Source organism: Stegostoma tigrinum, chromosome 6 (assembly GCF_030684315.1).
Source record: "Stegostoma tigrinum isolate sSteTig4 chromosome 6, sSteTig4.hap1, whole genome shotgun sequence".
In the NCBI taxonomy this organism is placed as follows: Eukaryota; Metazoa; Chordata; class Chondrichthyes; order Orectolobiformes; family Stegostomatidae; genus Stegostoma; species Stegostoma tigrinum.
The window spans coordinates 2,273,873-2,296,712 of NC_081359.1; the positions used below are offsets into that span (position 1 = coordinate 2,273,873).

General features: G+C 42.2%; 1 protein-coding gene across 1 annotated transcript in view; it reads right to left on the reverse strand.

Moving 5' to 3' along the window:
- The window catches only part of LOC125453436 (uncharacterized), a 221,303-nt gene that overhangs the window by 187,201 nt on the left and 11,262 nt on the right, over positions 1–22,840 (reverse strand). Inside the window, exons 4-11 of the mRNA XM_048533047.2 lie at positions 17,737–17,862; positions 15,830–15,931; positions 11,325–11,445; positions 11,080–11,213; positions 9,272–9,326; positions 7,889–7,992; positions 6,672–6,723; positions 4,285–4,515 (exon numbers count right to left, since the gene is read on the reverse strand). Of these exons, the coding sequence (XP_048389004.2) occupies positions 4,285–4,515; positions 6,672–6,723; positions 7,889–7,992; positions 9,272–9,326; positions 11,080–11,213; positions 11,325–11,445; positions 15,830–15,931; positions 17,737–17,862 (925 nt within the window). The remainder of the gene's footprint in view (positions 1–4,284; positions 4,516–6,671; positions 6,724–7,888; positions 7,993–9,271; positions 9,327–11,079; positions 11,214–11,324; positions 11,446–15,829; positions 15,932–17,736; positions 17,863–22,840) is intronic.

Genomic DNA, 22,840 nt, shown 5'->3' on the forward strand with positions numbered 1-22,840 from the left:
CTATAACCTTCTTGCCATTAGTTTTCAGCGTGTTATTTGTGTCTTCCACTGTGAAGACCAACACAAAAGAACTGTTTAATGTCTCAGAGATAATGGGAACTGCAGATGCTGGAGAATCTGAGATAACAAAGTGTGGAGCTGTCACGGCGATTTCCTCATTCCCAGTCATTAAATTGGCCTTCTCATCCTCTAAAGGACCAATGTTTACCTTCGCCACTCTTTTACGATTTACATATTTGTAGAAACTTTTGCTGTCTGTTTTTATATTCTGAGCTTGTTTACTCTCGTAATCTATCTCACTTTTCTTTATAACTTTTTTTTGTGGCTTTCTGTTGGCCTTTAAAGATTTCCCAGTCTACTACTTGCCCATTACTCTTTGCTTTTTTGTATGTGTTTTTTTTCAATCTGATACTTTCCTTTATTTCCTTAGACACCCATGGCTGGCTCTCTCTTTTCCTACAGTTCTTCCTTATCACTGGAATATACTTCTACTGAGCACTGTGAAAAATTGTTTTGAAGGTCCTCCACTGTTCCTCAATTGACCCACCATAAAGCTTTTGCTCCCATTCTACCTTAGCTAACTCCTTCCTCATCCCATGGAGGTGGAGCTGGATGAACACAGCAGGCCAAACAGCATCTCAGGAGCACAAAAGCTGATGTTTCGGGCCTAGACCCTTCATCAGAGAGGGGGATGGGGAGAGGGTTCTGAAATAAATAGGGAGAGGGGGGAGGTGGACCGAAGATGGATAGAGGAGAAGATAGGTGGAGAAGTGAGTGTATGTGGGGAGGGGATAGGTCAGTCCGGGGAGGACGCACAGTTCAAGTGGGCGGGATGAGATTAGTAGGTAGGAAATGGAGGTGCGGCTTGAGGTGGGAGGAGGGGATGGGTGAGAGGAAGAACAGGTAAGCTCGGTTTTGAACTTACTCTAAAACCTGACCACCCACAGCTTTCTGGGGTAGAAAATCTTAAAGATTCACCACGCTCTGAGTGAAAAGTTTCCCCCTCACCTTAATGCTGAGTGGGGCTTGTCTTTATTGTGTGACAGTGTCCCCTGGTGCAAGACTCCACAGCCAGAGAAACATCCTTTCTGCATCTACTCTGTCTATTCCTTACAGTGTTTGGATTTTTATGATGTTGCTCTAATTTTTCTAAACTCAAAGGAATAAAGAACCAACTTGCTCGATCTTTCTCTGTCTTCACCTGATGAAGGAGCAGCACTCTGAAAAGTTATGTTTTCAAATAAACCTGTTGGAGTATATCCTGATGCTGTGTAATTTCTGACCTCAACCACCTCAGTCTAACACCAACACCTCCACAATCATTCTTTCCTCGTACAACAACCCATCATTCCAGGAATCTATTCTGCTGCACCCTGTCTATGGCAGGTGTATCCTTCCCCAGGTAACTGAGCCAGAACTGCTGTGTATCTGGTCATTGACAATGAAACAATTAACCGGGGGGAGATCTCCCAGAACCACAGTGTGAAAGGCAAGGATGAAGCTGATGTGCTTGTAGTCTTTATGTTTAGCAACTGCCTAGCTCAGTTGGCCAGGTGAATGGTTTATGATGCCAACAGCACAGATTCAATTCCTGCACCAGTTGAGGTTACCATGAAGGACTCTTGTCTATCCTCACATGAGGCACGGTGGCCCTCAGGCTAAACCACCACCAATCATCTCTTTCTAATGAGAGAACTCTAGCTACAATTCAGTAGGCTAGCGTGACTTTACCTTTAATCTTCTTTAGGGAAATAAACCTGAAAGCTCTTATCTGATCTGGCCTACAATGTGACTTGAGAGCTTCATTAATGGGATTGGCTCTTTACTGCCCTGTGAAAGGGCCCAAAAAGTCATGCAACTTGTCAAACTGCTACAAACTCTAAAGAGAGGAGTGAAATGGAAGGTCCAACAGGCTCTAGGAATGATCACGCCTAACTCCGTCCTATCAACCCTGCAAATTTCTATGGGGCTTCTGACAACATTGGACAAGCTTTCCCATAGACGCTGCAAGCAACATCCAGACACTGTCATCTTTATAGAAGCAGGTCTTTCAGGCAATGTCCCAGACACCACCGTCATCATTGAAGGAATCATTGCTGACTGCAGCCAAAACCTAGTGTAACCGTTCAGCAAAGCTTGCTGGGTAAACCCGAAGCTGAACCAGTAAAATTTACAACTAAAGGTGCCTGGCATGCACTGGCAGGTAAAAGCTTTTGCCTGGATCCTAAAAATGTGAGCACTTTACAGCAATGCAGTCCCAAAACCAGTCCAGCCTGTCTCTGCCTCCCTAACCTATTCTTCCTCTCACCCATCCCTTCCTCCCACCACAAGCTGCACCTCCATTTCCTACCTACCACCGCATCCCACCTCCTTGACCTGTCCGTCTTCCCTGGACTGACCTATCCCCTCCCTACCTCCCCACCTATACTCTCCTCTCCACCTAGCTTCTTTTCTCTCCATCTTCGGTCCGCCTCCCCCTCTCTCCCTATTTATTCCAGAACCCTCACCCCATCCCCCTCTCTGATGAAGGGTCTAGGCCCGAAACGTCAGCTTTTGTGCTCCTGAGATGCTGCTGGGCCTGCTGTGTTCATCCAGCCTCACATTTTATTATCTTGGATTCTCCAGCATCTGCAGTTCCCATTATCACTTAAAGAAAGACAAACTTGCTTTGGGGGTAGTTCAGAGGAGGTGCATTAGGCTGATTTCTGGATGAGGATTTTGATATAAGGACAGGTTGAGCAAGCTTGACTTATTCTCACCAGATTTGAGAAGAACGAAAGGTGTTTTTATTGAATCATATAAGATACTGGAGGAGCTGGACAAGATAAGTGATGTCAGAAGTTTCCCTAAAAGTGGCATCATGAACTGGGGAAACTGTTACAAAATCAGGGGTCTCCCAGTTTCCTTTTGATTGTCATGAGATTGTCATGGGTGTTTGGAATCTTCCCCAAACCCCACCCTTACAAGCAATGGGGGTCTGGATCATTAAATATACAGAAATGTGTGAGAGAAAGACTTTTGATTAATGGGGAGACAAGGTTTGTGGATGGCTGACAAGAAAGTGGAGTTGAAGCAAACTCAGATCAGCCATGGTTTGACAGAGTGGAAGACCAGTATTGAGGAACTAAATGACCTGCTCCTGCTCCCATTACTGATGTTCTTATGTTGTCTTGGTTGCTGTGAAATCCGAAATCACAACAGGAAATTCTGAAAACACTTCTGCAGGTTAGGCAGCATTGTGGGAGAGATAAATGGAGTAAATATTTCACATTGATGGCCTCTCCTCAGGATTGTGGTGATAAAATGTCACAAACCAAAAAGATTACTTGTTCCCTCTGCCCTGACATGGGCACCATTGCCAACACTTTTTATATCCCTTTTTTTTGAACTGGAATGTATAGGACTTCACAGAGTTGTCCATACAAGGGAAAACAACATTCCCATCGGAATGGGATTGATGGAATACGAGGCCGCCACCTACTAGTGTGGTAGCATCACCTACTAGTGTGGTAGCATCAGCCACTCAAAGAGCATATGACAATAATTTTCAAAGTGAGTCAATGTGGCTTTTCTCATCCAGATTTCCAGATCACAATATCGTCATCAAATTGGCGCTGTAAACTTGCTATCTCCAAAATCTACTCAACCAATATTCCCAGAGGCAGCCAATTAACGAGCTCATCATCCTATTAAAGATGCCTGGAGATTTCTCAATGTTCCCAGTCCAATCTGAGGGTAAGCTACTAAAGGAAAGACCTAATGATGACTAATAATGGTGAGCATCAATTGGATTCATTCAATGGTCTTACTCTCTCTTGCTCTTTTGTTATTCAGTACAAGTTTTTAAAATATCCAGGTATTGGTTGAAGACTTTAAACATGTACAATTTTCTGCTCAATTCTTTGCCAGTGAAATTATTTACTGGATGACCACAAATCAGCAGTCCGTTTTGATGACGTCATTTGGTGTACACTCGTCAGATTTTGGATTCCTGAGATTTCTATAACCTGCTTCAAACCTAGAATTGTCTGAGATAGCAGCGTCCTCCAAATCTGATCTCGTTACAGCTTTGATTTTATTAATTCTATCATTATTTGCTGTGAACTCAGTTATCAAAGCCTGAGCTTTTGAATTCTCCTACTTATTCTTCTCAGCTCTCTGCTCCTTTTTCATCAGGTATGGTGTTATTTAAAGCACATGTCTTTGTCCAAGCTTGTGATCATTTCCCCAGTACTTCCTTTTTTTTGTTCTCAGTTTTTAGTTTTAGTTTTTAGTAATCCTTACCGTTTGGAGGCTGTGAGGCAGCAGCTGGGACCCAGCATGAGCCCAGACGGTGGCAGCAGTGAGTCCGTGATTAGTCCCCATTGGTGAAGGGTGGGCGTTGCAGCAGGCAGCAGCTGGCAGTGGTCAGGGCTGAAGCCTTGAGAGCAGCGGTGAAACCTGGTGTGATCCGGGTGGGTCTTAGCCCAGCGAGGGGAGAGCAAGCCCTCTTGGGGTATGCTCAGCTCAGAACATCTGCAGGCCCATGGCTTAAGAAAGAACTGTAATTTTCCATTTTCCTACTATTATGATAAGCATTTTGTAGTGCTGAAATGTTTGACTTATTTTTTAATTTCTCTATTTCTATAACTAAGATTTAGTACCTAAGATAGTGCCATATGTAACAACGTTGTCTTGTTCTCACTGTCCTCCTGTACCACATACCTGAGGACGTGTGACAATAAAACTGCAATTTTAAATTTTATTTTGATTGTCTCTATCAAATCTCCTCTGAAGCTTTTCTTCTCCAAGGCGAAAGAACCCACTTCTCCAATATTTCTTTGCAAATGAAGCTCCTCATCCCTGTATAAAACCTTGGGACAACCTGCAAAGATTATTCTCCGTGCTCTGTAACTTTTGGGCTGACTGACATATTTCCCAGTGAGTCCAGCATTTTTTTTTTGCTTGCCTGGTCCCTCTTAGCCTGTATTTGAGTGACATGAGCTAAACCTTGTATGTGGCTATTTCCTTTAGCAATCTAATGTGTGTTTATTCCCAGTGGGTCCCAAGCTGCTGACCTTGGTTTGACTCAGGCACTAAAGACAGCGTTGCTTTGAGTGCAGGCACATCTGTGCAGAGTTAGTCTCGGGCTTGGTACCTTGCTTTTTACAGCTCACTCACTTTGTGTTTCCTTCGATGCTCATACGTGGCCTTTTCAGCATTCCTGCTTCATTCAGAACTTATAACTTCTCACTAGTTCTGACTTACTTCACCTTTCAGTGCAGGCAGAGAGCCAGGCAGCTCATCATTTGATTCTGCTCCTGCAGTTTATGTGAACATCATCTTTAAGCCTTGTTTTTGTTACTCATCCATAATTAGTCCTGAACTGAGCGAGGCCTACCAGGCCATTTCAGAGGGCAGTTAAGAGTTAACCACTTTGCTGGGATCTAGAGTCACATGTAGGCCAGAACTAGTGTGGGTGCCAGATTTCTCTCCCCTAAAGGACATGATTGAAACGGATGGGGTCTTAACAGCAATCCACGATGGTTTTCTTAGAGTTATAGAAACCATACAGTATGGAAGCAGGCCATTCGGACCATTGAGTCCATACCAACCCTCCAAAGAGCATCTCACCCAAACTCACCCCTGTATCCGATCCCTGTAACCCTGCAGACATGAGGAAAATGTGCAAACTCCACACAAACAGTTGCCCAAGACTGGAACTGAACCCCAGTCCCCAGTGCTAACCGCTGTGCCACCACACTGCCCTTATTTTAAATTCTAGATTTTATTGAATTCAGGTTTCACCATCAACAATGGGGTTTGAACCCATGTCCCTACAATCTCAATGGGTCTTGGACCCTTACCCCACCCCCCCCACCCAGAGCATTATCTTCAGCCTGGATTACCAATCCAGCCACATTCCCATTATCAACACCTTCCCATGGGGCCACAGTGATCGGTCTAGGGACTGGATACTAACGTATGGCACTGTATTTCAGTCTGACCTCTACACCACGTGGTAGCAGCTTACTCAGCAAACATACTGCATGTGTTTCAACCAAGCAAATGTCAGGAAATGTGAGCGCAGTCCCCCTGAGTCAGATCTAGGCTCCCTGTGGTTAGTTGGAGCTGGGTGCAGTTCCACCTTCAGCTGGGAAAGGTAATGAGATGTCCTGTGGAGTGTGCAGTAAGGAGGGAGGAATGGTTAATGGTTTGCGGGTCTGGGGGTAAATGAGAGATATTGAGGGAAGGTGCTGTGGGCAGAATTGAGAGTGGGAGACCATGGCTGCTGGAGGGAACTGAGTGTAATGGCAGAGCTGGAGTGTGAGGTAGCAGGGAGGAGAGAGTAGCACTTACATCTTTGTGGAGCATAGACAGTCATTGACCTTCCTGTAGCAACAGTGCAAAAATTTCAATGAAGCTGATTCACTCATACAGACAGGCTTCAGTTGAAATGGTCTCACCATAATATGGGGGTTTCTAATTACAATCCATCATTCCAATACGACAGCACCAAGGAATAAATGTGTGCCAAAACACTGTATTCCTGGGCAGGCTCCTGTTCGTTCAGCTCACTTCGCCTGTTGCTTACGTTAACTAAGGCTGGATAGGTTGTTTTAAAAACTGAGCCCTAGGCCATACCACCTTCCCTGTGTGGAGCAACAGCAGGATAAATCCTCAACCTGCACCTCCCAGTGTAGTAGGTGAGGAACCACAACCCTCCACCTCCAGGGAAACGAGCTTGTAAACAAGGCAACAAACATTAAAATATGCTACTTCTACTGAATTTCAGGTCCATTTTGGTGTTTCACATTGACTTTGTGCCTGTATTCCTTCCTTGTTCAACATTCTGCAAACATAGCCCTAACATTTATATGGGTTTCAGTGGGAATGTGTTTCAAATAAGATGGTTTCAATTTTCAGGAAGGTAACTATTGTGTTATTCAAGTGCTACCTGTAATTACCAACTCACGCCATTGGCAGCAGCCAATCAGGTACAGAAGATTGTAAAAATTATTATAATTAGTATGCAGCACTGACATCATGTGCTCCATATAGTGATAGTAACAGGAATGAGCCATTCCACATCCTTCTCTACCCATTTCCGGGTGCAATTAAATTCCAAATCATAGAACTGACATTAAAAGTTATTTGTTTAACAGAAGGAGGCAATAATCTGAAAAATGTAATGTAGGACAAAGCTTACAGATGCATAACTGACACCTTCATAAAAACCCAATAATGAACATTCTCCAATGCTTCCTTTGTTGTATTGTATACATTAGAATCTAATCATATTGTGGTGGTCTGTCAAAGAATGATACTCAATGGACTGCTCATGGACTCACTTCAATGCTTCAGAATACTTTTTTAAAAAAAATGAAACATTGCTTAATCATTTTATTAATTATAATGTTTAAAAAAATTGGATGTATTAAAAAGGCTTGTAGTAATTACGTTATTTCATTCAAACTTTGTGGCAGAATGCTCGTCCTTATAACTATTTGGCGCAGAGAATTGATCTTTAGCCTAAAATACATGTTACGTAGTGTGTCAGAATTCAAATGCTCAGCATCCCAGCCATTTGTTAGAATTTAATGTGCGAACAATTTCTTTTCTCCAGTTGTCATATTCATACAGTTGTGGCCCACTGAAGAAGTAAAACAACCCTAGGACAAAAACAGAAAAATATCGCTTCATTCAATTTGTTTTAAAAACAGAATTGGCCCTATAATCCTATCTACAATAATCTCTGTGCTTCATCAGCCATTGTAAAGAGTATTATTCCAATTATTGCACTAATTATACAGAAGTCTGTTATCTGGCAGAATTTTAATGGTTGATGACAGTAATCCCGCTTGTCCATTTTGAGTTTTAAAAATCTTTGCTACTATGAGGCACTTACCATTAATCTGAAAGGCAGCATCTATTTTGTCATTGATTCCTGGCCAGCTGCTATTCATCTGTTTTGGATAGCCATAGTCCATAGTCTTTATTTTCTCATTGTAACTGAACGGCAAAAAATAAACTGCTTTAGTTAGTACAACTCATCAGAATGTGTCGGATTATGAATTAAGTGAGTAATATTATACATTAGAGATAATGGGAACTGCAGATGCTGGAGAATTCCAAGATAATAAAATGTGAGGCTGGATGAACACAGTAGGCCAAGCAGCATCTCAGGAGCACAAATGTTCATCCAGCCTCACATAATATTATACATTATCTATTATTTGAAGACTTGTGGTCCAGTACATTGAAGTACTAGAACCTATTTAAATTGTGATAAATCATCTTGGCATTGAATTTCGTGTTGCTTTGTGCATAGATCTATTCTATTAAAACAAATTAGAACTTGAATCCATTCATGGCCTGTCGCGTTAGAACTTGAATTTTTAATGCCTCATTCACTAGGTCTACAATTCCAGTTATTATAACAGTTTGAATCAGTTTTATCTTCACTTTATTCATCTCACCATCTCCTGATAGCCATTCTTAGAATACAGTGATCAGTGAGTTGGTTCTGCAGTACTGTGTACAATCCCTCCTGCCTTTGAGCACAGTCCCTCACTGGGGTGACTGACTCTATCTTCGGTTTTCCTTTTAATATCACTAATTACAAAATACAATTGCTGGGATTTTTCACTGTTTCATATTTCCTGTCTCAACTTCAATACAGTGGAATTTCCACCCTTCACAAGGATGTACCCCTGACACTGATATATATGGATTCATTACTGGAAGCATTATTGGATTCCTGGTCCTCAGGTCGACGGTGGAATATGTAAGCAGGAACTGTGTGCTCATGTGTGCACAATCGGAAACATGGATTCACAAAGGTATACCACTGGCTTATAGTGGCAGAGTAAATTTGGTCAATCCTCAATATTGAATTCAGCAATTTTAGCCAGTAATCACTCACCACTGTTTAAGTTGATTTTTCTATGTTTTGATTTTACCCTGGTTATTGTTTTCAGACAGTTTCACAGCTGCCCTTGGCACACCCTTTGTTTCTTTGGTCTGCATGCTCCAACAGCCAGATAATCATTGCTCCAGCATGGATAGGAGCTGTGCACGGTGACTCTGTGAAATCACCAGCACAGTAGACTTGGGAGAGAGGGGGACAATTGCAAGGCACATTTCAAAGTGGTAAATTGGGGTATGAATGAAATGCAAATACATGGAAAGTTCTCGTTTCTCAGGCAGATTCCGATCTTGCCATTGAAACCTTGGGGAAAAGCTGGACATTTTCCTGGCGGCAAGAAACAAATTTTCTTCTCATTCTCACCATATTTTTGCACATTCCTTGACCTTGGTAATGTTGCTGAAGGCATGGGGAAATTCTGCACATCAAATAAATGACAGAAGTAACCAGTTTGCATCAGCTTTTTGCCCTTTCCATTGGTGGTGAGTATAGAAAAAGCAAGAGTGTTGAAGGGGATGGCAATGCAGAAAGAAAGCAATTCTGCCATTGTGCAAATTCACAACACTTGTAGAGTAGCAGTTGGTTTTATTCAAGTATAGTGAGTTTTGATAGCACTTGTACCGTTCAGACAGATGTGATAATGGATATCTGAGTCAGCAATGAGCTTTAACTCTGACATGTCCCTGGTGCTGTAGGATAATCAAGGGCTGGGAAATCATACCACAGCAGGCACTACATACAGTGATTTAAATCTTCAGATCACTGGCAGCCACTGTGGCAGATTCAGTGAATGGGTAAGTATCTGTGGTGGGTGTGGGGGTAGGGTTCAGGAACAGTAATGTGCCAGGTGGGTAATATACCAGCTGGTAATGGAGCATGGCACTAAATGGGAAATAGTGTCAGGTAATGATGGAGTGTTTCAGGCAGGTCAAGTGGAGATGGGCCCGGGTGTCAGGTTCTGAGGGGAGGGGGCGCATGTCCCTTGGCTGGTTGTTGCCAGTTCCCAGGGGAAGAGGGGTGTCCTGGTCCTGGATGGGGAGGGGGTTGTGTTGGTCCTGAATTGGTGCAGGTCTTGGGAGAGAGGGCAGAGTGTTAGTCCCTGATAGGATATGGGCTGGTATCAGACCTGGGCATTGGAAAGAGGGTGCCCAGACTGGTGGCAGGGTTGGGTCTCAGCACCTTAAGGGGAGGGTGTATGACTGCCTGGGGGAGTGTGAGATGTTGGGTTCCAATTGTGATGTTTGAGAGGTTGTTGGATCTGGCAGTAGGCAGAGTCTGGAGGCTTAAGATGTTGGGGTAATGTGTGGTTGTGGGATAGGTAAGTTGTGAGTGAGTTTATTAGTTATTTAGTTGTTACACCCAGCATTTAATCGTTTCTCTTTTCCTGTGTAACTATTATCCTAAATGCAGCAGAACCCTCTGATTTCTCCAATTTAAACGCAATATTTCATGGGGCTCCTGGTCTAGAAATATTGTCCATCAGAACCTTCAATTCCCCAGAAACTCCCTTGGACACTGCTATGTTAAGTATTCTGCACGGTCTCCACGCATGACTCAGATCTATGCTGCTGGAATAACTACTTTCTCATCAGAAATAGTAAAAGGAGAGAGTGTGGATGAGGACATTGGTGGCTGCAAACATTTGCTGGTGAATGGGAGACTGAAGGCTGGACAGCAATAATAGCAGTGAATAATATACCTACCTCCAGTATGTCTTCCCCACAAAGAATATAACTTTTTTTGTCTGTTGAATAAATATTACTGCATCTATTTGCTTCACATATGCTGGAAGCCCAAAGAGGGAAATAGGTTGAGATGAATTTTGACTAAGATCATAACGGTTGTATGCCCAAAATTTTGTTCCTGCAAATAAGGAAAAAGTTTCAATATAAATCCTGTTTGAGGACAATCAGGTGTGTACTAGAATCAGCCAGCACCTGTTCGATGCCCTTATTGAAATCATGTTGTAGTCTAATTGTTTGTATTTTCGATTTTTGGAATTTTTTCGATGAACGACAACAGTCTTTGCTTCTGCTTCCATATATATCAAACTCATTAGGCATTTAAGTACAAATTCCGATACAACTGTCATCCTAGTTTCAATCTTGCCCTGTGCTAACTTTATTCAATTCATTTCTAATTTGGAATCAATGCAGAATAAATTGGGTCACCTTTGAAAAAGTAAATAATATCATCTTCAGGAATTTCACAAGCAGCGTCAATGTTTGAAGGGAGGCCAAGCCAGACATCCTGAATAGCAGTCAACTTGGCACCTGCTACGGCTGGCTGTGTCTGCCAAAAGTATCTAATCAACACATTAAAACACAAGTATCCTTCATCAAACTGCTTTTGAATCAAGGAGAAATGTGAATATCTGTATTATACAATGGCAAGGATATAGATAATAAATTTTTACTTATTTTTGAAGAGCAATATTTCACCATAAGCACTGGTAGCAGCATCAAATGATGTGGAGGGATCGCACTTATCTGTTATTAGTGGTTCTGGAGCTTCTTGGTGATACATTTGTGTATAATCTAAAGAGGAATAGAAATATTTACTGCAGAGGGGAAAGATTAAAATTACAGTTGAATAGTATAGTTGTAATGACTGAAAGTAGACATGGATTTTACTATCCCTTCATTGTATTGGAGGAGTTAGCCTGGGTTTCCCTAGCTTGTACCATGATTTGAGAAGGATCACAACAAGAATAGCATTGGATTAATGAGAAGTTCTTAGGCCCATCTTGTCAAGGAAACTAAAGGAAAAATATTACATTTTGTCCTGTCAATCATCTCCCATGTTTCAAGATCGAACACATTAACAATCTCCCCACCTAGTATAGTCAATAGATCCACACAGTAAAATCTCGGTTCGTCAAATCAAGGGGTCTCACCACAAATTCATGTTGATCAGATTCCAGTTACTTCCAAATATTTTCTATGTTGAAAGTAAAGACTGGATCTTTTTATATTTCCGTCGGTTTGATTATGGACTGAAATAGGAAGAAAGACTGTCTTAAAATCAAGAATTGTGAAAGAGATTGCTGCACTTTCTAATAGCGAGTTCCTGACCCTCATTGTAATTGTTGTTCAACTGCTTTTTATCGCCTCTATGCATCATGAAGTATAATGAACTCAAAGCAATAGTGAAGCAACCTAACAGTGCTTTAGTTTCTGACATTGCTGTGTTCTCACTTTCACTCCTTTGTTAGTTTGTGGTAATAGTTTTCCATTTGATGGATGTGGAAAGACTTGGCTTGTGCATTTTCACCTGGGCCAGATATTGGAGGGAATATTCACTTTAATCAGGAGGACAGCTGGGCAGTGGGACACTATGGTAAAGGTACAGGATGGTCAACAAATGCAGTGAAAATGGAAAACTCCATTTAAACAACATGTGGTTCAGTACTGATGAGATGTTATTGCATGTTAGTGAATGCATATAGGTCTCACTGTTTACTAGCGAGAATCTAGTCTCATTGTTAACACTTGTTTTTTTTAGATTAGATACCCTACAGTGTGGAAACTGGCCCTTCGGCCCAACAAGTCTACACTGCCCCTTGAAGCATCCCACCCAGACCCATCCCCCTATAACCCACACACCCCTGAACACTACGGGCAATTTAGCATGGCCAATCCACCTAGCCTGCACATCTTTGGACTGTGGGAGGAAACCGGAGCACCCGGAGGAAACCCACGCATACACGGGGAGAATGTGCAAACTCCACACAGACAGTCACCTGAGGCTGGAATTGAACCTGGGTTCCTGGCACTGTGAGGCTTTATAAAGTTTCTTAGCTCCTGGTTAAAAGCCACAGCTTGCAACAACTGGTGAGTGGGAAATAAGTTTGCTTTCTTCAGGCTCCAGGTTTTTTTTTAAAGCAGGGAGAGAGAGAGACAGGCAGACAGACAAACAGAGAGACAGAGATACAGAGAGAGAGAGAGAAAGAGACAGAGAGAATTCAGAGAGACAATAGACAATAGGTGCAGGAGTAGGCCATTCGGCCCTTCAAGCCAGCACCACCATTCATTATGATCATGGCCGATCATCCACAATCCATATCCTGTTCCTGCCTTATCCCCATAACACTTGAGTCCACTATCTTTAAGAGCCATATCTATCTCTTTCTTGAAAGTATCCAGAGAGTTGGCCTCCATTGCCTTCTGGGGCAGAGCATTCCATATATCCACCACTCTCTGGGTGAAGAAGTTTCTCCTCAACTCTGTTCTAAATGGCCTACCCCTTGTTTTAAACTGTGTCCTCTGGTTCTGGACTCATCCATCAGTGGAAACATGCTTCCTGCCTCCACAGTGTCCAATCCTTTAATAATCTTATACGTCTCAATCAGATCCCCTCTCATCCTTCTAAACTCAAGAGTATACAAGCCCAATCGCTCCAATCTTTCAACATAAGGTCAATTCCCGGAATGGCGGGACTATCATGTGAACCTACGCTGCACTCCCTCAATAGCAAGAATGTCCTTCCTCAAATTGGGAGACCAAAACTGAACACAATACTCCAGGTGCGGTCTCACCAGGGCCCTGTACAGCTGCAGAAGGGCCTCTTTGCTCCCATACTCAATTCCTCTTGTTATGAAGGCCAACATGCCATTAGCGTTCTTCATTGCCTGCTATACCTGCATGCTTGCTTGAGAGAGAGAGAGATAGACCACCTCCTTTTTTATATTTTGGAGGTCTGAAGGCTTCTGGCCATATTGTACATCCCCACAGTCTGCCTAAGAGCCAATCACACAGCTGCTGTCAGGCAAAGGCCTTTATTATTGACAATTGGTCTCCAACAGCACAGACTAATCAGTTATTTGTTGCTGGACAAATCTCTTCTTGTACAGACTTCCCCTTGACAGCTATTTGCAATCAATATTCCCCCACTGAATGAGTAAAATATAGTTTAACAGCACTTACAATGAGGGCCAAAGGCGGGTATTCAGAGTTAGGCCGTGGATCAGCCAGGATCCCATTGAACGGTGCAACAGGCTGAAGGGGCTGAATGGGAACAGGAGTGGGCCAGGTTCATTAGGGGAAATCAGTGAAATTGTGGGTCATCAGGAGTGATGACTGGAAGGAAAAGGAATTTGTCAGGGTGTATTTTGCTGGTGAAAGTTATTTCTGGAACGCTCAGGCTGAGTGATATCATTATTGAAGGAGACTGGAAGATTGGACCAGACAGGACAGGGAAGTGTGTGCCTGCTGGAAAACTGAAGGGATGTTGGGATGTGATCCTAAATGCTATGTACCTGACAGTAGTGTGCAGTGTGATAAAATATTTTGTAAGACATATTTGGTTATGTTTGTTATAAAATGCAAAATGACCTTTAATTTGGGGTTTCAGGAGCCGACTATGTAATATTCGGTCTGAGTCCCTTTCAGTTTGCCAGTTATATAAAGGTTCTAAAATCTGAAATGTTCACTTTTGGTTAGTTCCATCAACTGCTGGTGGTAGACTCTTTGTTTATGACCTAGCAGACTATAATAGGATCCTAACATTTGGCTCCATGTTGAAGCCGGTGCTAGGAATGAGAAAGTCCTTGCTATTGAGAATGCCGAGTCATTATAAGCTGGCTCATTGCCCCACACTAGTCTTGACTGGTCTGGGACTGGCCCTTTTGGGATAACAGTCTCCTTTACGACGGAGGCTTTGTGAAAAAATTGTGAAAAATGAGCATCGATTTCCATAATCAGGTGCTAATGGAACTAAACTAGCTGTGAATCATATTTATCTGTGATTTATAATCCTTTTCTATTCAGGTGGACAGTGACATTTTTCAGCATAGTATGTAATTCCACATGGATGCATCTTTCATATCTGATCTTTCATCTTCGACCTTTCATCCCTGTTTTTACAGGATTCCAAGCTTCCTAAAAGAGTGCACAAAATATTAATTATGCTGTTGAATGTTAATTAACAGGAGGTTCAACTTCTCATCTGATCACCAAAGAATCGGGAAGTTACTTTACATATTGATGAACATCTGATTTTGTTGAAGATATTCTCAATATAATTGAAAATTATTGATGATCAAATCTTTGACAGCTTTGGCAGTTCATTGCCTGTCATAAAAATTAAGCTGCAGGTCTATCTGGACTATGTGTCACCATTGCATCATGGCACTGCTCACAAATCCGTCTCGAGAAGCACCTATCCTTTACAATGTGCACTCTGTTGTTTTCTGTTGTCACTGTTTCTGTTCTCTCCGTTGATTCTGTTTGTTTCTGTCCTATCAGTTTGTGACCAATTTAGGAAAAATTAGGAGGAATAAACTGTTCTAGAAAAAACTTATCTACCAAGCACCCCTCCCTAGGTCTTAATATTCCTCCCTTTAAAAGCAGAGACATATGAGGTGCCCATGGGAAAGTACATATTGGAGGGAACAGAGGGAAAGGCACATTGTCACTGACGCATTCAGAAAGAAAAAGCAAGGGAACAAATCAAGATATATCAACAGAACTCTTCAAGTTCACATCCATAACCAACACATCATCTGGAAGCCATGAAAATTCAATTTAAATGAACAGGTTACGATAATTGTGAAAACTCAAGCAAAATATTATATAAGAGTGTGTGATGTTGATTTGTTGTTTTTACCTGAAGTACTTAAATCTGTTTTTAAACAAGAAACGTAATCAACATGCATTTTGGAATGATAAAATTATGTTTGCAATATTGGAGAAGATGAAAATATCATTAGGGATCGTTTTAAACAGATAACCACCCAGTTTTACTGAATCAGTATCCAAATGTTAGCAAGAGGACAGTGCAACATGTTCTTTTTTCATAATGCTCATGAACTTAAGTATTATATTGTTTCTATTTGTCATGTTAAAAATAATGTGGTCATACCATATAGATTCTGTATTGCTGTGATATCATCCCATGAAAGAGAGAATATATTTGATTGACCGTATTTATATGTGGGATACATCACAGAAGAGCGATGCCTGGAATGACCAAGCCCCAGTGCATGACCAAATTCATGGACAGCAACATGAAATAAGTTGACACCTGTAAAGGAAATAATTAATTTCATTATAAGCAACCTCACAATGTGTGACATGCATTGAATAATGATACATCTACAGCTTGAGATTTTCACTGGCTCTTTCCTTCCACCTTCTTTATTTTGTCTATTATAAACAGCACCTCCTGCAACTAGCATTCCAAAATAACATTATGGCATCAAACTGACATGTTAATATTTCAGAATTAACAGGAGTTTTTCTCCCACTGAGGTCAAGCCCAATTAACAAAGGTTCAAATTGGACAATAAATGACTTTTTTCTTTCACTTTGGATACCAGTCAAGGAGTGTCAGCATGACTTTGTTAAGGGAAGGTCAAGCCTTACAAATGTGATTGAATTCCTTGGCGAAGGGACAAGGAAAATAGATGTTGGCAGTGCAGTGGATGTCATTTTATAGCAAGGCATTTGAGAAGGTACCACATGACAGACTGGTCAAAAATGTCAAAGCCCAGGGCATAAAGGATAACATGTCAAATTGGATCCAAAGTTGGCTCAGTAAAAGGAAACGAAGGATAGTGGTCAAAGGCTGCCCTTGCAAATGGAAAGCTGTTTCAGTTGGTGTTCTGCACAGTTTGGTGTCAGGGCCACTGCTGTTTGTTTGATACGTTCATGGTTTGGGCTTGAACATGGCAGGGCACAGTTGGGGAATTTGTAGACGTCACAGAAATTGGTCACGTGGTGGGTAGGTTAGCGTAAGCTCCAAATGAGTTGGTGGAGTGGGCAGGAAAGTGGTGGATGGAGTTCAACTCTGATAAGTTTGAGGCCATGCACTTAGGGAGGTCGAAGACTAAAAGGGAACATACAATAAATAGGAATATACTGAGAGGTGGAGATGAAGTGAGAAATCTTGGCAAATACAAAGGTCCCTAAAGGCAGTAGTACAGGTGGATAAAGTTGTAAAGAAGGCATTTGGAATACTGTCCTTCATTGGCAGAGGTATACAGTACAGAAGTAAGGATACAAAGATGAAACTGTGTAAAACACTGATGAGGCCACAGCTAGAGTACTGTGTGCAATCCTGGTCACCGCTTTACAGGAATGACGTAATTGTTCTGGAGAGAGTGCAGAGAAGATTTATTACAATATTACCCAGGCTGGAGAATTATAGCTACGAGGAGAGATTAGAGAGGTTGGAGTTGTTTTCCTTGGAACAGAGAAGGCTGAGGGATGACATGATTGAGGTATACAAAACTGTGAGGGGCAGAGACAGGGTAGGCAGGAGGAACCTATTTCCCTTTGCCAGGGGTCATCGATTCAAGCTAACTGGGAGAAGGATTAGTGAGAAAAACATTTTACACAGAGGGTGTCGAATTCACTGCCTGAGTTGGTGGTGGAGGCAGAGACCCTAATCTCTTTTAGAAAGTACCTGGAACTGCACCTTCAATGCTGTAAGCTGCAGGGCTTTGGGTGGGTGTGTGTGCAGACAGATGGGATTAGAAAGGGCATCTTGGTGTCTTTGGGTTGGCATGTGTTAGCTGGATCAAATGGCCCCATTCTGTACTGGATCATTTCGATCGTTCAATGGCTCTAACTGTAGAACTCTGCCCTTTGAGAACCACAGATCAAAAGAAGCCAGGAATTCAGATTATTTGTAACACTTCCAGTAAAACAACTATCCAATTACCTCAACAAGAGGTCAATGTGTTTTTATTTGTTGAGATACCTATCTAAATGAAGACTTAACTGGATTAATGGAATCAATTGGATCAGCCTGTATATGTAGATTACTAAATGCTTAACCCTCGCTAAAAGTCCTGGATTTTAAGTGAATTTATTGAGAATCTTTACCATAGCGACCCAATGTCCAATTCTCCTCCTGATCAAAGTGAATGTTCCCTCCAATTCCTGGCCCAGGTGAAAATGCATGAGCCAAAGTCCCGCCACGTCCATCAAATGGAAAACTATCGCCATGAACTACCAATTGAATGAAGATAAGGAGACAGAGTGATGTCAGAAACTAAACCACAGCTAGATTGGTTTATAGTTGCATTGAGTTCATTATACCTCCTAATGCATGGTGGTAGTACATAAAAGCTGACTGAATAGGGCCAAAATGCTTAGGAATAAACAAAAACAGAAATTACTGGAAGAGCTCAGCCAGTCTGGCCATATCTGTGAAGAGAAATTAATGTTTCAGGTTCAGTGACTCTTGTTAATAACAAGAATAACTTGTAAATATTTAACATAATAAACAACCCAAGATGCTTCACAGGAACTGTGCAAGACAAAAATTCCAGAATTTCATGAGCAACTATTAGGGTGAATGATCGAAAGCTTGATTAAACACGAGCCAGCAATGTTTAGGCTGGGGATTCCTTGGCTAAAGTGGACTGATTAAAATTGAGGTTTGCTCATTGGTTAGATTTAGTTGGGTCTAGGTGTAGAACACAGAACAGTACAGCACAGTACAGGCCCTTCAGTCCATGATGTTGTGTCGAAATTTTACCCTAAACCTAGGGTCTATCTAACCTCCGCCCCTACCTTATACTATCATCCATATGCCTATCTAATAGCTGCTTAAATGCCCCTAATGAGGCCGACTCCACTACCCTCTCCAGCAATGCATTCCACACCCCTACCACTCTCTGAGTAAAGAACCTACTTCTGACGTCTCCCCTATATCTAACTCCACTCACTTTAAAACTATCTCCCCTCGTAATAGCTGGAGGGGAATATGGACACAGGGAGCAGCAAGACCATAGAGGTTTTGAAACCAAAGATGAGAATTTGCAAACCAATGCTTTGTTTAATTGTCAGCCCATATAAATCAGTGACCAGAGGATTAACAGGGAACAACTGAAAGTTACGGCAATTACAACAGGAATTCGTCAGGTTTACCAAGAATCTGGAAGTGGTGCTCCAGAATAATCTAGTCTGGAGGTAATAAAGACGTGGATGAAAGTTCCAGAAAAGACAGGGCTGAAATCAGATAATGTCGAGGAAAGGGAAATAAATCCATCATGGTGATGGCATGCGTCTATCAAATGGCAGACTGTGAAACAAGTTGTTGCACCAGATTTACTGTTGGTGAACGTGATTGACTGGAGCGATGAATAAGGCTTGATCTCTTAGAGCACAGTCAACCAATACTACCTGCAAACTGATCAACTCCATGCCTTGCCTTGCTTTGCTGTGTCAAAGAGCATATGCATACACCAGGGCAAGTTGCCTTGCTGGTCAGTAGTCCTCAGTCAAAGGGAAAGGCATCCTGCTCAGATCTACTCAACATATCAGCAGCCTACATGATCAATGTACTGCATGTGCAGTAAACAGGTCTCAACATCTGATAGCAGGAGCTCTGACTGAAATCCTTGGAGGTACCCATAGTGCAATAAGCCCAGGGCAGCCTCCTGGACCAGTCCAAGGGATTGGCCACAATCTGGTGCCCACTTGGTGTGCTGTGTCCATGCCTCTGCAATTAGGAGTAGGTTATGGTTAGCCCCATGGCTCCACAGTGACCAGTCCTGGATGCGGTGGAGGTGCAGAGATAACGTGGTCATGGAGATGTCCACAGACCCCACCCCACCCCCCCAACAGTGCTCTGGGTAATTCTCACTTGGGGCTGTCTGGGTTAGGTCACTGAAGGTAGTAACATCCACAGAAACTGAGGGGTAAGGGAGGTGGAGAGCACAGTTGAGCTCTGGGGTCTGCAGGCTTGGGTGAGGGGTAATTATTGATTATGAAGGTGGGCAAGAGTAACAAGAAGTGAGGATACACGAGAGCATGAGGGGAACAGAGAGGGTCATGTGAGAGGTGCAGTCACCCATGGTCCAAAGGCCACTGATCGCCACCAGCCTTGCACCAGCCTCTGTACCAGGACCTCGAGACCCACATCAGAGAAATGTGGTGCCATCTTTCCCTTCTCTGCTTTCTTCAGAAAATGTTCTTGATCAAACAGGGCAGCCCCAGATACCCACTGAATGTCCATCCTTTTAATGATGGTCTGGATGAAAGGCATGCTAGTCTTCCAGTACACATTTTCTGAGTGACAAATTGTTCCAGGAATGACACATGGTCAGCTGTGGTGGAAATCAGATCATCCTTAGGGATGCCATGGGGCAGGGGAGCTGTTTTATGAGGTGAGATATAACAAGAAATTACCGAAGATTTCACAGTGACAATCTATCTGAAAACATAACACAACTCACATCTATCCAAATAAAAAAATCGGACTCTAAGTACAAACAATTGGTAAAAGCTGGAATGAGACCATTTAGGGACCAAAAACAGAACTTACACAAGAAACCAGGGGCATGGCTGAGCCATTAAATGAATATTTTACATTTGTTCTTACCAAAGAAGCAGGTGATATCCAGGTTACGGTGAAAGGGGCAGTAATTCAGACAAAGTCAGAAATCACACACTAGGTTATAGTCCAACAGGTTTATTTGAATACACAAGTTTTCTGAGCCTCACTCCTCCTTCAGGTGTCAGTCAGAGAGGTGGCATCAGACACAGAATTTATAAGCAAAAGATCAAAGGGTCATAGGACTGATGTAAATGTATTGAACAAACCTAAATAGACTGTTAAATCTTTAATCAGTTAGAAAGGAGATGCAGATTTCAATTGATTAATATGCAAAACCTGGAATTTCTTTCAAGTCACTGCCCTGAGATGACTAAAGGCTTTACTAGTTCCCGTAGTTTGGGTTCGTTTGACATCACATCAGTTCTATGACCCTTTGATCTTTTGCTTATAAATTCCATGTCTCTCACTGACACCTGAAGAAGGAACGAGGGTCCAAAAGCTTGTCTCTTCGAATGCACCAGTTGGACTCTAAGCTGTCATGTGATTTTTGACTTTGTCCACCCGAGTCCCACACCAGCACCTTCGCTTTGTAATTCAGTTACTAGACGGATATAAAACTGATAAGCCAATGACACTAGATAAGCTTTCTGTATGTAACTGTGTTGGATAAGGAGCATCTGAGGGAGTGGAAAGTCTGAAGGCACTGTCAATAAATTTCTATGTTGGGGCCAGAGGCTTTGCAAATGGAAATTCTCGTTTGAAAAAAGGACATAAAGACAAGCCCAGCAATCACATTCTACATAAGTGTGAGGCTGGAAAAGCAGAGCAGGTCACACTGCATCTGAGGAGCAGGAAAATCAATAGTTTGGGTGAAGTTGCTGTGCTTTTCCAGCTTCACACCTATAGCCTCTGTCTTTTGTCTCCCAGCAACTATTGTTAGTTTAATCCAGGTGGTGGGAAAGCTTTTTTTTGAAATTAGCATTCAGCACATAATTAATAGTCACTTATGTAAGTGCAAGTTGTTTAAGAAAAGCCAGTATAGATTTGTTAAGGAGGGTTAGTGATTCTCTGACTGGCCTTAACAGAGAGGGTTGACGAGAGTAATGCTGTTGATGTGATGTACACGGCCTCCCAAAAGACACATTATAAAATGCTGCACAAAGGATGAGAACGAAACTGGCTGAGAGGAAGCAGGGCGTAATGGTGATTTTGTTTGATGTTTGGTAAAGCTCCCCAGAGGCCATTGTTATAACCTCGGTTCGTCCTATTGTATTAATACAAATTGGCAAATAATTACAACATTTTGGGTGATAGTGTGAAGTGTTGTGGGGCAGCCAGTGTGGAAGTTTAAAAGGACCTAGAGAGATCAATTGAATGTTTGGACAAATTGTATATTAAATTTAAAGCGCTGAGATTTTAATGTGGCAGATGAAGTTCAATGTGGAGAAATGGGAAGTGCTTCATTTTGGTATGGAGCTAGGGAGCAGCAATCTAAAACATAGGTTGAAGCAAGACAAGGCCAATTTGATGCAGGATGGATGTTCCTACTGGTGAGGGAGCTCAGAGCCAGGGATCATAGTTTAAAGGTGAAGGGTAAACCATTTAGCACTGAGATGAAGAGAAATTTCTTCACCCAGAGAGTGGTAAACCTGTGAAATTCACAACCACACAAAGCGTCTGAAGCCACAACTTTGTGTGTTTTGAAGAAGGGGGTTGATATAGCTCAAATGACTAAAGAAATCAAGGGTTATGGAGGGAGGGGGGGACTAGGATCATAGAAACATAGATCTATAATGCACAGAAACAGACCCTTCAGTCCAACTCATCTGTGCTGACCCAGATATCCTAAATTAATCTAATCCCATTTGCCAGCATTTGGCCCATATCTCTCTCAACCCTTCCTATTCATGTACCCACCCAGATGACTTTTAACTGTTGTAATTGTACCAGCCTCCCCTACCTCCTCTGGCAGCTCATTCTACACACGCACCATCCTCTACATTAAAAAAAATTGTCTCTCAGGTCCCTTTTAAATCTTTTCCCTCTCACCTATGCACTCCAATTTTGGACATCCCCGCCCCAGAGAAAAGACCTTGATATTCACTCTATCCATGTGTAAGTGTATAAGTCCTTCGCTGATATTCCTTTCATCACATTTATCAAAGTTAAACTCCATCTGTCACTCCTTGGCTCATTGGCCCATCTGATCAAAGTACCGTTGCACTCTGAGGTAACCTTCTTACTGTCCACTATACCATCAATTTTGGTGTCATTGGCAAATTTTGCTAACAATTCCTCCTACATTTACTTAAGAACATAAGAAGAGAAGAACTAGGAGCAGGAGTAGGCCGTTCGGCCCTTCAAGCCCACTCCACCATTCAGTAAGATCATGGCTGATCTTTTCGTGGACACAGGTCCACTTACCCAAGCTCCCACTGTATCCCTTAATTCCTTTATTATTCAAAAAAATCTACCTTAGCTTTAAAATCGTTTACTGAAGTATTGTCAACTACTTCACTGGGCAAGGAATTCCATAGATTAATAACCCTCTGGGTGAAGATGTTCCTTCTCAATTCAGTCCTAAATCTGCTCCCTCTAACCTTGAGGCTATGCCCTCTTGTCCTAGCTTCACCTGCCAGTGGG